Source organism: Oncorhynchus mykiss, chromosome 29 (genome assembly GCF_057628025.1).
Source record: "Oncorhynchus mykiss isolate SJ-2025 chromosome 29, ASM5762802v1, whole genome shotgun sequence".
Taxonomy (NCBI): Eukaryota; Metazoa; Chordata; class Actinopteri; order Salmoniformes; family Salmonidae; genus Oncorhynchus; species Oncorhynchus mykiss.
Window position 1 is genome coordinate 38,932,502 of NC_143050.1, and position 14,643 is coordinate 38,947,144.

A 14,643-nucleotide genomic window follows, 5' to 3' on the forward strand; every position below is an offset into this window, starting at 1 on the left:
ACTGTCAAGAGGAGTAAAACAAGGTTGTCCACTATCGGCATATCTAATTATTATGGCCATCAAAATCTTAGCATTAAAATCAGATCCAACAATAATAGCAGGGCTTCAAAAAGAGAGACTGGGGAAAAGCAGAAGCTGAGACAAAACGCTGGTTGACTTGACAAACAAGACGAACTGGCAACAGACAAACAGAGAACACAAGTACCCAGGGGATAATGGAGAAGATGAGCAACACCAGGAGGGGGTGGAGACAAGCACATGGACAGGTGAAACAGATCAGGATGTGACATCCACAGCCTCATAGAGGATCTAGATAATGTTTCTAACCTCTCTGGATTACGGCAAAATGATGACGTGTACTATATTATGTATTTGATCACTAAAAATACAACTTTTACATTATCGTGTAGTTTACCAATAAAATGTTCTGATGATGATGTGGATTTACTTGGTATACATATCCCGAAAGAAAGAAATGATCTCACTCCAATACATTTTAATAGAAAGTTAGCAAACACAGATAAGATCTTGCTACCATGGAAAGCAAAATACCTTTCTATTTGTGGAAAAATCACAGGTCCATTTATTAGATGAATATGAATTCGGAGGGCAGAAATTATTAAATATAAAAGCATTAGACCTCTCCCTAAAGGCTTTAGTCATACAAAAGTTATACTTAAATCCGAACTGGTCTTCTAACAAATTAGTAAGAACGTCTCACCCTATGTTCAAGAATGGCCTTTTTCCCTTTATTCAGATCACAACCTCTCACTTTCAGTTATTTGAAAAGGAAATGATCTCCCAAATATCGCTATTTTTAAAACAAGCCATAGGAAGTTGGTTGCAATTTCAATTTAATCCACCAGAAAAGACAGAACAAATAATACAACAAATATTGTGTTTAAAATCTAAAAAAATGAATTGATAATAAAAAATAAATATATAAAAAAATAATCTTCATAAATTATATTAAAAATAGGACTGTTGGAGTTATGTCACACATGCATATGGACATACAGTATCTGCTCTGACCAAAATTACAACCAACTAATTGCAGCATTACCGCAAAAATGGAAGAGGAGGAAAAGGTAAGGATCTTGTCTTTCGGCCCTATATTAGAGACCATAATTAGTTAAAGAAAATTGTGATAAATCCAAAAGTATACCAGTTTCATTTAAGGACCAAATTGACAGCCATGCAATAAAGATTGCAAAATAGTTGGGATGAGATTTTTGACGTACTGATTGATATGCAAAACGACGCCGGATTCAAAATGTACAACATTCCCAGCTCTGCAGATTTTGCTGCGAAGCGACAGAATCATTAGATAATTTGTTCTGGCACTGTCCATACTGTATGTAGCTTGTTTTTGGTCACAGGTCCAGGAATGGCTGAAGAACTGCAATATTTACCTGGAGCTAACCCTGCAGATAGCACTACTGGGTGATCTGAAAATGTCATTGATCAATAGTATAATAATAGTTTTAGCAAAAAAGCTTCTCGTTCACCCAAATCCAGATCGCAGATGTTTTGAAAGAGCTGCAAAACCTGGATCCGTACAAATCATCTGGGCTAAAATTATCCACCGCCATTGTTGCAACCCCTATTACCAGTCTGTTCAACCTCTCTTTCATTTTGTCCGAGATCCCTAAAGATTGGAAAGCTGCTGCGGTCACCCCCCTCTTCAAAGGAGGTGACACTCTAGACCCAAACTGTTACAGACCTATATCCATCCTGCCCTGCCTTTCTAATGTCTTTAAAAGCCATGTTAATAAACAGATCACTGACCATTTAGAATCCCACCGTACCTTCTCCGCTGTGCAATTCGGTTTCCGAGCTGGTCACAGGTGCACCTCAGCCATGCTCAAGGTACTAAACAATATCATAACCGCCATCGATAAAAGACAGTACTGTGCAGCCGTCTTCATCGACCTGGCCAAGGCTTTCAACTCTGTCAATCACCGCATTCTTATCGGCAGACTCAATAGCCTTGGTTTCTCAAATGACTACCTCGCCTGGTTCACCAACTACTTCGAAGTTAGAGTTCAGTGTGCAAAATCGGAGGGCCTGTTGTCCGGACCTCTGGCAGTCTCTATGGGGGTACCACAGGGTTAAATTCTCTGGCCAACTCTTTTCTCTGTATATATCAACGATGTCGCTCTTGCTGCGGGTGATTCCCTGATCCAACTCTACGCAGACGATACCATTCTGTATACATCTGGCCCTTCTTTGGACGCTGTGTTAACTAACCTCCAAATGAGCTTCAATGGCATACAACACTCCTTCTGTGGCCTCCAACTGCTCTTAAACGCTAGCAAAACCAAATGCATGCTTTTCAACCGATCGCTGCCCACACCCGCCCCACCCATCTAGCATCACTACTCTGGACGGTTCTGAGCTAGAATACGTGGACAACTACAAATACCTATGTGTCTGCCTAGACTGTAAACTCTCCTCCTCTGTCAGCAACAGGTGTGGCTGAAATAGCCATATCCACTAATTTGAAGGGGTATCCACATACTTTTGGTGATGTAGTGTCCGTATAGCGCCTCCCACATTACCCCATTGTAGTTGAAATGTAAAATGTTTAAGGTAAGGTTACGGTATGGACGTCCCAAGGAGGCCAGATAGCACTTAACATTTCGTGTTTGAGGACATATTTCCATTATAGTGGTCACTCGACTATCTTGTCAATATAAAATAACATCTTTGTTATACCATATTGGTTGGAAGCAAATTGTGTATGAAACACTGCCTCCTGCAGGTTGTATGACGTTTTACCTTTCTGTTCAGCATGTGCGAAATTCATTTATTTGACTTGATATAAACACTACCAGACATCGGACAGCGAATAAGAATGGAAATGAGATGGAAAGAGATTGATTATTTTACTCCAAGACAGTCCGTTGGTCAGAATAAATATTCGTTTTACGTAGACATTTGGAAATCCGATGTAAAAAAAAAATTAGTAAACACGGTGACAGGGCGCAGACATTTTGGAATGTACCAACTAAATCGTGAAAAAGTCGAGAATAAAACGTATATATTTATATTTCTCCATTGTTACATAAGTTATTAATTGCATGGTAAACAATAACTATAATTAGTCAATGTATAATAGTTTGCTGTGCTTCTAACAAACCCGGCGCAGCGAAAGCAGATTTTTTTATTCACCCTTGGTTGTCGCAGTAATTGTACAGTCAGGGGGCAACATGGCGCTTGGAAGAATCAGTGTCTGCTTCCGAGTACTGCTTCATGATATTCCCTCAAAGGGATTATGTCGTGGCCTCATACAATCGGACTGTATGACATGCAGGGTAGGAGGTATATGATTAACGTATTTTATGTATATGATGTCATGGTGCAGTTTCTGTGCCGCTAGCGCTTGCTTGTCGACCACCACGGAATCTGTCTCGACTCAATATCAATGTTGTTGTGACGGCGGCTGAGCTGTCTCTCCTGTCCTGTTATCATATTTATCTATCTTGGAACTACTTCAACTTTCCATACGAATGTGTAATGCATGCAGCCAATTATCACAAGTGTTGAACTTGTTCAGATAAGTGGGAAAGTACAGTACAGTACCCGGTCCTGTCCAGATGGCCTACAGCTTTTGTCAAATTGACATCAAAAGTTTTTTTGTTGCATTTGAGCTAAAGCCCTTTCTTAACCGTAAGCTAATTAATATCCATGTATATGCTGACTACTCCTGTTGCTTCATTCATTTCAGCAAAAAGGCATCTGCTGTCAGAGGATGTTGTCAAGCTACAAGAATTTCAGCAGCGGAAACTGGCAGTGGCTCATCAAGTGTCCGGATCAAAAAGTAGGCTACTGATTCTGATATGACCTTACCGTTTGGATCTAATACTGCCGTACCACAACTACTACTTTTGAGGTTGACAGACCCATGTTATATTCTCCAGGTCATTATATTGAGGTATTTAATCAGAAGCTGATGAAGAAACAGCTAGTATTGAAGGATGAGTTAAAGCTGCTTCTACACCTTTGCCAATCTGCAGAGGACATGGTCACAGCCAGAGGTGCCATCTACAGGTATGGGTCACAGTGAGATACTAGTTTCTTGCTAATGCATTGTGGCCACTGGCCTGATGATTTAGTATTTCATACTTCACATACTTCACAAACTCTATCCTGAGTATGCTCACAATTAGCTGTCAAAACAGACCAGAAGATGAAGTCTCCTCAACTGTGTTAGGGACAGATAAAGCATAAGTTTGAAATAGTTTAATGCAATCTTGTAGTTTGACTAATGCTGGTAGTCTGGGGCTCCTTAGTGGCGCAGCGGTCTAAGGTATTGCATCTCAGTGCTAGAGACGTCACTACAGACCCTGGTTCGATTCCAGGCTGTATCACAACCAGCCATGATTGGGAGTCCCATAGGGTGGCGACACAATTGGCCCAGCATCGTTAGGGTTTGGCCGGTGAGGCTGTCATTGTAAATAAGAATTTGTTCTCAACTGTCTTGCCTAATAGTTAAATAAAACAAAATTCAGTTGAAATTCGTCATGGTTCTTTCTGTGTTTGTATATGTTTGTGTGTTCTGCTGTCCAGGTACCATGAGGAGAACAGAAACGTAGCATTTGGAGAGTTTAAGTTTGGTCCTCTCTTCATGAGGCTGTGCTATGAACTGGGGCTGGAGGAGATGGCTGCTGCCACACTGACAGACAAGGTAAACAATCTATTAATATGCGGACTATAATAATTAATCATCTCTGAATGAACTAAGAATAACAAGTGCTATAGAGATCATATGATGTAATTATTTTAGTGCAGTCCCATAGACTAGGGCATTGATTGAAGTTTACACATACTGTATTTGGTCAAGTTGTAAATATACGATCTTCTTTCTCTAACAGGATTTGAGAGGATTCTTCTCGGACTCAACCTCCTTCAATATTGCCATAGACATGCTGTTTATGAAAGGATTATATGAGAGTAAGTGACATCCTTTTAATAATAAAAGCCAGCAGGCATTCAACAAGAAAAGGTATATTTATAGATGACTGATCTCTGTCATCACTAAACCCTGTCCATACTACTAGGTGGTCTGGATGTACTGCGAGACATGAAGAACCAAGGTGTGCCATTCAACAAGGACACGTTCACATTAGCAACTGGTACTTGCTATAAACTGGTGAGGATTTGTCCACCTTGCAGACATTGTATTGTTCCACCCTATAGACCTTTTCAACTGTCAAAACAATAACACATTCTATATGCACGCACAACCAAGAGGTTCCAGAGCAAACATCCAGTGCTAGCTAGCTAATTAGTTGGCCAGCTAGCACAAAATAACAAGTTCATATTTCTTGATTCAACCAAAAAGAACAGAACAAACGTGTCATATACACAAATTGACTTGCTACCAGAGAGACACTAAAAAGAGACACAGTTCATTCTCTTTTTGCTTTGGTGGTGTTAGCTAGCTGCAAATTGGCTAGCACGGCAAATAACCACATAGCTAGCGTGATCAGCGTACCTTGTTAGCCAACTAGATAAATTGTTGGCTGTCGTGAGAGAAATTAATCGAACAAAACTAAATGTAGCTAGCATACGAGTCCAATGTAAACAGGTTTCGTAATGCTTTAGTTGTTAGGAGTGTACTGATAATAAGTAGGACACGTGACATGCTGTCAACTTTGATGGAAAAAAACAATGCATATTCATGGCATGAGGCTAGTAACATAGCATCTCGCTCAACTGAATACAGGCGGTTGACGTCAACAACCCTCATTGAATATTCCAAAAGGGATTACAATAGTGACATGTATCTTATCAGTATATGCATGACATTTGTCAATAGGTGATGTAATGCCCTGTTTCCTGTTTACCAGAACACTCCAGAGTCCTATAGAATCTGTACTGCCCTGATGGAGGAGGGACAGACCAAAGGACACATGATACCCAGGCACGCCTACTGCTTCACTGTGGCGCTAGCACTTAGACAGGTTGGTCATCCATCCTCTCTCGCACTCTCGCTTTCTCTCTCATATACAAATGTGATTCAATATATTTTATTTTCCTTCCAGAATGATGTTGAAAAAGCACAATCCATGTTTGGTCAGATTATGAGCACTGACAGCAGAATATGCCAAAATCTCAAAGTGAGTTCTAATATTCAGTCTTCACTATATCTTTGTAATGTGTCTAGCTCCCACCCTGGGAGCAGCCTATTTGATGTAGTTTTGTGGTGGTGTTCCAGGTTCTGATACTGGCTATGGCAGGAGCTGTAAAAGAATCCCTCTTCATCCTGACCCTAGCCTTGGGTTCTAGCACCACTGTCTTTATCAAGAAGCCTGAATTTGCACAGGAAGTGGTGAGAAAAACACCCTACAAATGGATGTTTGTAATGTCTGATGCATAACCTATACGTTATTATCTCCTATACGTTATTATCTCTATACGTTATTATCCAGTCACAAATATAATGAATCAATACGTGTGTGATGTGTTTCTTAGGTGGACCTGGTGCGTTTGCGGAGTGAGGACAGTCCTTTAATGGCGGGTGTGGAGGAGGCAGTGTCCCGTCTCCAAAATGCTGGTCAGGTGACACAACGGAGCCTGGATGAAATGTTGTGTCACACCCCCACGGGGAAGAGGAGGATGCCCATAGGAATGATGGAGGAGAGATTGATCAGCCGGAGGACTCTGAGGCCCCTGCAGTCCACTCTGCTCTCAGAGTGAGGATGAGGACTAGGTGTATCTCCCAGCATGTTTGAGGGGATCGGTTCGTGGTGCAGAATCACCAATCTTGACCCCATAATGAGTAGTTATTTGGGATGCAAGGTGATTTGTAGATCAGTGATTCTGTGCAGTTCGACTGCAATGTAGTCATCCTAAACTTAGCTGTCCCAGTCATGGCCATCTCACACCACTCAAAAGGGACTGAACAGAGATGGTCTCTGAGCTTTGCTCTCTCTCTCTCCACCTGGACCTTAGTTATACTGTACCATTCAGTGAAATCAACCTTTCCTCTCAACCAGAGACCCCTCTGTATCCTTCCTTCTTGGTATTTTTGGTCTATCCTAAAATATGCTTTAGGGTGGAACCGATATACTTGTAAGTTCAATGGCTTGGGAGATCCTTTAGAGCCTTTCAGAAAGAATAAACTCCTGGCTGTGGAAAGGCTCCCTTGAATTCAAGGGATGCTCACCTCACATCAATGCAACACTATAACATCAGACATTGACAGCAATGTGTGGAAAGAAGAATGTAAGGGTATGTGAGACACACCTGTAATTGTTTGATCAAAATGTATTAAATATTGAATGCTATAAAAACAGTATTTTTCTTAGTTTTGATAGCACTAATATTTTTCCTCTACTTTGCTTTGATTCCTGTCAACAGTTCCTCCTTACATTAGGTAGATGCATTTTATTTCACCTTTATTTAACCAGGTAGGCCAGTTGAGAACAAGTTCTCATTTACAACTGCGACCTGGCCAAGATGAAGTAAAGCAGTGCGACAAAAACAACACAGAGTTACATATGGGATAAATGAACGTACAGTCAATAACACAATAGAAAATCAATAACACAAATGCATCATAGATATACCTGAGTAAATCATAACACTCATTATGTATCCCTAAACAATAGCATTACATGCAGTGGTGGAAAATGTACACAACTGTCATACTTGAGTAAAAGTAAAGATACCTTAATAGAAAATGACTCTAAGTGAAAGTCACCCAGTAAAATATTACTTGAGTAAAAGTATTTGGTTTTCGATATACTTAAGTATCAAAAGTAAATGTATAAATCATGTCAAATTCCTAATGTTAAGCAAAGCAGATGGCCACATGTTCAAGTTTTGTTTTAATTTACACATAGCCAGGGGCACACTCCAACACTCAAGACATCACAAACAAAGCATGTGTTTAGTGAGTTAGCCAGATCCAAGGCATTGGGAATGACCAGGGATGTTCTCTTGATAAGTATGTCAATTAGATCATTTTCATGTCCTGCTATGCATTCAAAATGTAATGAGTACTTTTGGTTGTCAGGTGAGCTGTATTGAGTAAAAAAGACATTATTTTATTTTGGAATGTAGTGAAGTATATATAAAAGTGGTCAAAAATATAAATAGTGAAGTACAGATAGCCCCGGAAAACGACTTAAGTAGTACTTTAAAGTATTTTTACATAAGTATTTTACACCACTGATCACATGATTGTATCTTGAATGCACCCACCCATTTAATATTGGCGCTGTAGAGTGCAGCATCTGCAGGACCAGCAAAGATTGTCATAACTAAACCAAGATAAACCACAGCGTGTCGTTTCTGATGGAAACAAATGAGTCATAGTGGGCAGAACAAGCACGAGCTAGTGAGATCCTATTGGGATCCAATGCGTTCCAGCATATTTCAGTTAGGTTACGCCTACTCTGCCAAGTGTGCATGTGCAATACCGCAATTCGCGTTTGCACTCCTAAACAACGCTTCTTTATTTTTTTACTTTTGCAAAGGGTAAAGTCTACTAAACTTAGTCCACTCTGTTCGTAACATAATTGTAGTTTTAGGAACAGAAAAATGTATTAAGCTGTTTCATCGAAGAGAAAATTAGCAGAATTTCGGACAAAATCCATATCGGTCCATCTTCTCCCACTGCTGGCCACTGGGGTTTCTCAAACTACCCGCCAAGCGGATGCTTCTCATTTATCCATCCGGTGAAATATCTGTCTCATTGCTCTATCTGTGGTACTAGCCTCCCTCTGCTGAGTCCAAAACAACATGATGTTCCGGTTTTCAGGGGAAACGCACCATCGTCACTAGTTACCACGGCCACGGTCGTAAACACTGCATATTAATATAATGTATTGAGTTAAAATGTGATTTCAAGCTAACATTAACCCTAAGCTTAACCACACTGCTAACCTTATACCTAACCCTAACCTTAAACTATGACCAAAAAGCGAAATGTTTGTTTTCATTAGTTTTTTCAATATAGCCAATTTTGACTTTGTGGCTGTGCTATCTAGTTGAAACTGAGACATAATAATAACGCTGTAACGCAACTAACAAGGCGACAGTATATCTTACCACCTCTGAATGTACTATATTGGTTGAACAATGCAGGAAGGAGAGCGTCCCCCTAACGTGTTTTTTCTTCTCATCAAAACCAGTATCAAAGACCATACAGTATGGTTCTAGAAATTATGCGCCAGTATATAGGTAGTATAGACGATGCCGCCGACAGATATGGCAGCTCTGTTTCTAGCAACTTTGCAGTATTTTGCTTTTTTGTGTGTTATTTCTTACATTATCAGCCCAGAAAGTTATTACATACAGTCGGAAATTACTTTTGTACAGAAACTCAAGTCATTTTGTTCACCCGACCTAGAATACTTCACAATCAAAAGCGGACCGTATTACCTCCCAAGATATTTATCTTCGGTTTTATTCACAGCCGGGTATATTCCCCCTTAAACTGATACCACAACGGCCCTCAAGGAACTACACTGGACTTTGTGAAAACTGGAAACCACATATTCTGAGGCCGTATTTGTTGTAGCTGGGGATATTAACAAAGCAAATAAAGAAAACGCTACTGAAGTTCTACTAACACATTGACTGTAGTACTTGCGATGCTAAAACACTTGACCACTGCTACTCCAACTTCTGGGATGGCCCTCCCCAGCCCTCACTTCGACAAATCAGATCATGACTCCATTTTGCTCATCCCTTCTTGTAGGCAGAAACTCAAACAGGAAGTACCCGTGCTAAGGTCTGTTCAACGCTGGTCTGACCAATTGCTTCACAATTATTTTTATTTTTTTATTTATTTAAAATTGTACCCATTTTTCTCCCCAATTTCATGGTATCCAATTGTTTTAGTAGCTACTATCTTGTCTCATCGCTACAACTCCCGTACAGGCTTGGGAGAGACGAAGGTTGAAAGTCACACATCCTTCGATACACAACCCAACCAAGCCACACTGCTTCTTAACACAGCGCATCCAACCCGGAAGCACCAATGTGTCGGAGGAAACACCGTGCACCTGGCAACCTTGGTTAACACGCGCTGCGCCCGGCCCGCCACAGGAGTCGCTGGTGCGCGATGAGACAAGGACCCTACCTACCAAGCCCTCCCTAACCCGGACGATGCTAGGCCAATTGTGCGTCGCCCCACGGACCTCCCGGTCGCGGCCGGTTACGACGAGTCTCTGATGGCACAGCTGGCGCTGCAGTACAGAGCCCTTAACCACTTAACCACTGTGCCACCCGGCAGGCTGCTTCACAATTGTTTTGATCATGTGGACTGGGACATATTCCGGGTAGCCTCTGAGAATAACATCGACGAATACACTGACACAGTGACTAAATTCATCAGGCAGATGTTGTTCCCACTGTGACTATGACAGCATTCATAGAAAACTGAAAGCGCGAACCATCGTATTTAACCATGGCAAGGTGACTGGAAGTATGGTTGAATACAAACAGTGTAATTATTCCCTCCATAAGGCAATCAAACAGGCAAAATGTCAGTACAGAGACAAAGTGGAGTCGCAATTTAACGGCTCAGACACGAGACGTATGTGGCAGGGTCTACAGACAATCACGGATTACAAAGGGAAAACCAGCCACGTCGTGGACACCCAGGTCTTGCTCCCGGAGAAGCTAAACACCTTCTTCGCCTGCTTTGAGGTTAACACTGTGCCACCGACGCTGACCGCTCCCAATGGCTTTGGGTTCTATGTTGTCCATGGCCGACATGAGTGAGACATTTAAAGGTGTTAACCCTCGCAAGGCTGCCGGCCCAGACGGCATCCCTAGCCGCATCCTCACCTGGCTGGAGTGTTTACATACATATTCAATTTCTCCCTATCCCCGTCTGCTGTTCTAACTTGCTTCAAGATGTCCACCATTGTTCCTGTACCCAAGAAAGCAATGGTAGCTAAACCAAATGACTATAGCCCCATAGCACTCACTTCTGTCATCATGAAGTGCTTTGAGAGGCTAGTTAAGGATCATATCACCTCTACCTTACTTGACACCCTAGACCCACTTCAATTTGCATACCGCCCCAATAGATCCACAGACGATGCAATCACCATCGTACTGCACACTGCCCTATCCCATCTGAACAAGAGGAATACCTATGTAAGAATGCTGTTCATTGACTATAGCTCAGCCTTCAAATCAAATCAACGTTTATTTGCCATGTGTGCTGAATACAACAGGTGTTCACCTTACAGTGAAATGCTTACTTACAGGCTTTAACCAATTGTGCAAAAAAGGTATTAGGTGAACGATAGGTAAGTAAAGAAATAAAAGCGACAGTGAAAAATAACAGTAGCGAGGCTATATACAGTAGCGAAGCTATAAAAGTAGCGAGGCTACATACAGACACCGGTTAATCAGGCTGATTGAGGTAGTATGTACATGTAGATATGGTTAAAGTGACTATGCATATATGATGAACAGAGAGGAGCAGTAGCGTAAAAGAGGGGTTGGCGGGTGGTAGGTGGCAGGACACAATGCAGATAGCCCGGTTAGCCAATGTGCGGGAGTACTGGTTGGTTGGGCCAATTGGGGTAGTATGTACATGAATGTATAGTTAAAGTGACTATGCATATATGATAAACAGAGAGTAGCTGCAGCGTAAAAGAGGGGTTGGGGGTGGCACACAATGCAGATAGTCCGGGTAGCCATTTGATTACCTGTTCAGGAGTCTTATGGCTTGGGGGTAAAAACTGTTGAGAAGCCTTTTTGTCCTAGACTTCACACTCCGGTACCGCTTGCCATGCGGTAGTAGAGAGAACAGTCTATGACTGGGGTGGCTGGGTCTTTGACAATTTTTAGGGCCTTCCTCTGACACCTCCTGGTGTAGAGGTCCTGGATGGCAGGCAGCTTTGCCCCAGTGATGTACTGGGCCGTACGCACTACCCTCTGTAGTGCCTTGCGGTCGAAGGCCGAGCAATTGTCGTACCAGGCAGTGATGTAACCCTAACCCTATGCTCTCAATGTTGCAGCTGTAGAATCTTTTGAGGATCTCAGGACCCATGACAAATCTTTTTAGTTTTCTGAGGGGGAATAGGCTTTGTCGTGCCCTCTTTACAACCGTCTTGATGTGTCTGGACCATTCTAGTTTGTTGGTGATGTGGACACCAAGGAACTTGAAGCTCTCAACTTGCTCCACTACAGCCCCTACGATGAGAATGGGGGCGTGTTCGGTCCTCCTTTTCCTGTAGTCCACAATCATCTCCTTAGTCTTGGATATGTTGAGGGATATGTTGTTATTCTGGCACCACCCGGACAGGTCTCTGACCTCCTCCCTATAGGCTGTCTCGTCATTGTCGGTGATCAGGCTGTTGTGTCATCTGCAAACTTAATGATGGTGTTGGAGTCGTGTCTGGCCATGCAGTTGTGGGTGAGCAGGGAGTACAGGAGGGGACTGAGCACGCACCCCTGGGGGCTTCAGTGTTGAGGATCAGCATGGCAGATGTGCTACCTACCCTCACCACCTGTGGGTGGCCCGTCAGGATGTCCAGGATCCAGTTGCAGAGGGAGGTGTTTAGTCCCAGCATCCATAGCTTAGTGATGAGCTTTGAGTGTATTATGGTGTTGAACGCTGAGCTGTAGTCAATGAATAGCATTCTCACATAAGTGTTCCTTTTGTCTAGGTGGGAAAGGGCAGTGTGGAGTGCAATAAAGATTGCATCATCTGTGGATCTGTTTGGGCGGGATGCAAATTGGATAGGGTCTAGGGTTTCTGGGATAATGATGTTGATGTGAGCCATTACCAGCCTTTCAAAGCACTTCATGGCTACGGATGTGTGTGCTATGGGTCTGTAGTCATTTGGCAGGTTGCCTTTGTGTTCGTTGGCACAGGGACTATGGTGGTCTGCTTGAAACATGTTGGTATTACAGACTCAGTCAGGGACATGTTGAAAATGTCAGTGAAGACACCTGCCAGTTGGTCAGCACATGCCCGGAGCACACGTCCTGGTAATCCATCTGTTCCCGCAGCCTTGTGTATGTTGACCTGTTTAAAGGTCTTACTCACGTCGGCTATGGAGAGCGCGATCATAGTCATCCGGAACAGCTGATGCTCTCATGCGTGCCTCAGTGTTGTTTGCCTCAAAGCGAGAATAGAAGTGATTTAGCTCGTATGGCAGGCTCGTGTCACTGGGCAGCTCGCGGCTGTGCTTCCCTTTGTAGTCTGTAATAGTTTGCAAGCCCTGCCACATAAGACGAGCATCGGAGCCGGTGTAGTATGATTGAATCTTAGCCCTGTATTGACGCTTTGCCTGTTTTATGGTTCGTCGCAGGGCATAGCGGGATTTCTTGTAAGCTTCCGGGTTAGAGTCTCGCACCTTGAAAGCGGCAGCTCTACTCTTTAGCTCAGTGCGAATGTTTCCTGTAATCCATGGCTTCTGGTTGGGGTATGTACGTACAGTCACTGTGGGGACGACGTCCTCGATGCACTTATTGATAAAGCCAGTGACTGATGTGGTGTACTCCTCAATGCCATCGGAAGAATTCGTTCCAGTCACTGGCAGCAGAGAACTGGAAGGAAAGGCGGCCAAAGGAGGTGTCGGCTTTGGGGATGACCAGTGAGATATACAGTCTAGAGTGCGTGCTAAGGGTGGGTGTTGTTATCATGAGCAGAGATAAGGTGGAGCTTTACCTAGCATAGATTTATAGATGACCTGGATCCAGTGGGTCTGGCGACGAATATGTAGCGAGGGCCAGCCGACTAGAGCATACAGGTCGCAGTGGTTGGTGGTATAAGGGGCTTTGGTAACAAAATGGATGGCACTGCGATAGACTGCATCCAGTTTGCTGAGTAGAGTATTGGAAGCTATTTTGTAGATGACATCGCTGAAGTCGAGGATCGGTAGGAGGGTCAGTTTTACTAGGGTATGTTTGGCGGCGTGAGTGAAGGAGGCTTTGTTGCGAAATAGAAAGCCGATTATAGATTTAATTTTGGATTGGAGATGTTTAATATGAGTCTGGAAGGAGAGTTTACAGTCTAGCCAGACACCTAGATATTTGTAGTTGTCCACATATTCTAGGTCAGAACCGTCCAGGGTAGTGATGCTAGTCGGGCATGCGGGTGCCGGCAGCAAACGGTTGAAGAGCATTCATTTGGTTTTACTGCCGTTTAAGAGCAGTTGGAGGCCACGGAAGGAGTGTTATGGCATTGAAGCTTGTTTGGAGGTTAGTTAACACAGTGTCCAAAGAAGGGCCAGATGTATACAGAATCGTGTTGCCTGCATAGAGATGGATCAGGGAATCACCCACAGCAAGAGCGACATCATTGATATATACAGAGAAAAGAGTCGGCCCGAGAATTGAACCCTGTGGTACCGCCATAGAAACGGCCAGAGGTCCGGACAACAGGCCCTCCGATTTGACACACTGAACTCTGTCTGCAAAGTAGTTGGTGAACCAGGCGTGGCAGTCATTTGAGAAACCAAGGCTATTGAGTCTGCTGATAAGAATACGGTGATTGAGTCAAAAGCCTTGGCCAGGTCGATGAAGACGGCTGCACAGTCTTTTATCGATGGCGGTTATGATATCGTTTAGTACCTTGAGCGTGGCTGATCTGCACCCGTGACCAGCTCGGAAACCGGATTGAACAGTGGAGAATGTACGGTGGGATTCAAAACACTT

The 14,643-nt window shown here is 43.0% G+C and overlaps 1 protein-coding gene across 2 annotated transcripts; it reads left to right on the plus strand.

Annotated features, from left to right (window-relative positions):
* The first annotated feature begins 2,967 nt into the window (after positions 1-2,967).
* Positions 2,968-7,301, plus strand: ptcd2 (pentatricopeptide repeat domain 2). Of its 2 annotated transcripts, none has more exons than XM_021590581.3 (10): positions 2,968-3,324; positions 3,731-3,823; positions 3,924-4,053; positions 4,573-4,690; positions 4,878-4,956; positions 5,064-5,155; positions 5,856-5,969; positions 6,051-6,125; positions 6,224-6,337; positions 6,481-7,301. In XM_021590581.3, the coding sequence occupies exons 1-10, from the start codon at positions 3,213-3,215 to the stop codon at positions 6,703-6,705; spliced, it is 1,152 nt and encodes a 383-aa protein (XP_021446256.2). In that variant the 5' UTR covers positions 2,968-3,212; the 3' UTR covers positions 6,706-7,301. The 2 variants fall into 2 exon arrangements, with proteins under 2 accessions (XP_021446256.2, XP_021446257.2); XM_021590582.3 differs by having other exon boundaries at positions 3,192-3,317.
* Positions 7,302-14,643: the final 7,342 nt, after the last annotated feature.

Excerpts from the sequence above, each read along its gene's own strand:
- ptcd2 (XM_021590581.3), top strand. The coding sequence starts at position 3,213 with ATGGCGCTTGGAAGAATCAGTGTCTGCTTCCGAGTACTGCTTCATGAT. Across the intron at positions 4,691-4,877 it reads CTGCCACACTGACAGACAAG|GATTTGAGAGGATTCTTCTC; the intron begins GTAAACAATCTA and ends TTTCTCTAACAG. Across the intron at positions 5,970-6,050 it reads TGGCGCTAGCACTTAGACAG|AATGATGTTGAAAAAGCACA; the intron begins GTTGGTCATCCA and ends TTTTCCTTCCAG.